At 39.9% G+C, this 514-nt stretch overlaps 1 protein-coding gene across 1 annotated transcript in view; it reads right to left on the minus strand.

The window, feature by feature from the left end:
- Positions 1 to 348: 348 nt before the first annotated feature.
- Positions 349 to 514, minus strand: part of LOC107745989 (insulin receptor-like) — a 35975-nt gene continuing 35809 nt past the window's right edge. The window contains exon 4 of the mRNA XM_016560021.1: positions 349 to 368. Within this exon, the coding sequence (XP_016415507.1) occupies positions 349 to 368 (20 nt within the window). The remainder of the gene's footprint in view (positions 369 to 514) is intronic.

The raw sequence follows: 514 nt of genomic DNA on the forward strand, positions 1-514 counted from the left end.
AACGTTATGTGGCAGTTACTTTCAAACGCGGATTTGCTCTATTTTGGTCGCGCTACCATAGACATCAATGTTTATATCTGAATTATAAACTTTCATCCCAGTATTTCTGTGATAATATGAATGACTGTATGACAGAAATAATACTGTGTAGTAGTTTTAAAAGACTTTTTGTGAAGCTGTTTCTTAACCAAACATGGTAATTGCTCTCTGTGTGTCAGCGGCAGCGCGAACGCAGATTTTAATGATCTGGTAAGACTTTGTCAAAGGTTTAATAGACATGGGAGGATCGTTGTCATTTAGAAATGAGATCGTGTGGTTGTCTGAATCGAGATCGCGATCTTTTAACGATTAATCGTACAGCTCTAATGCTACCGTAAAAAAATTTTCACCGTATATAGTGAGAAGGGTATAACTGCAGCCTGGAGATCTCCAAAACGGGGTGGGAGCTCCAAAATAGGGCGTGGCCTCCTCCCATTGACAGACAGGCACATGACACGCATGCAAATTTTTTTCT

Source organism: Sinocyclocheilus rhinocerous, unplaced genomic scaffold (assembly GCF_001515625.1).
Source record: "Sinocyclocheilus rhinocerous isolate Xijiao unplaced genomic scaffold, SAMN03320098_v1.1 scaffold1339, whole genome shotgun sequence".
In the NCBI taxonomy this organism is placed as follows: Eukaryota; Metazoa; Chordata; class Actinopteri; order Cypriniformes; family Cyprinidae; genus Sinocyclocheilus; species Sinocyclocheilus rhinocerous.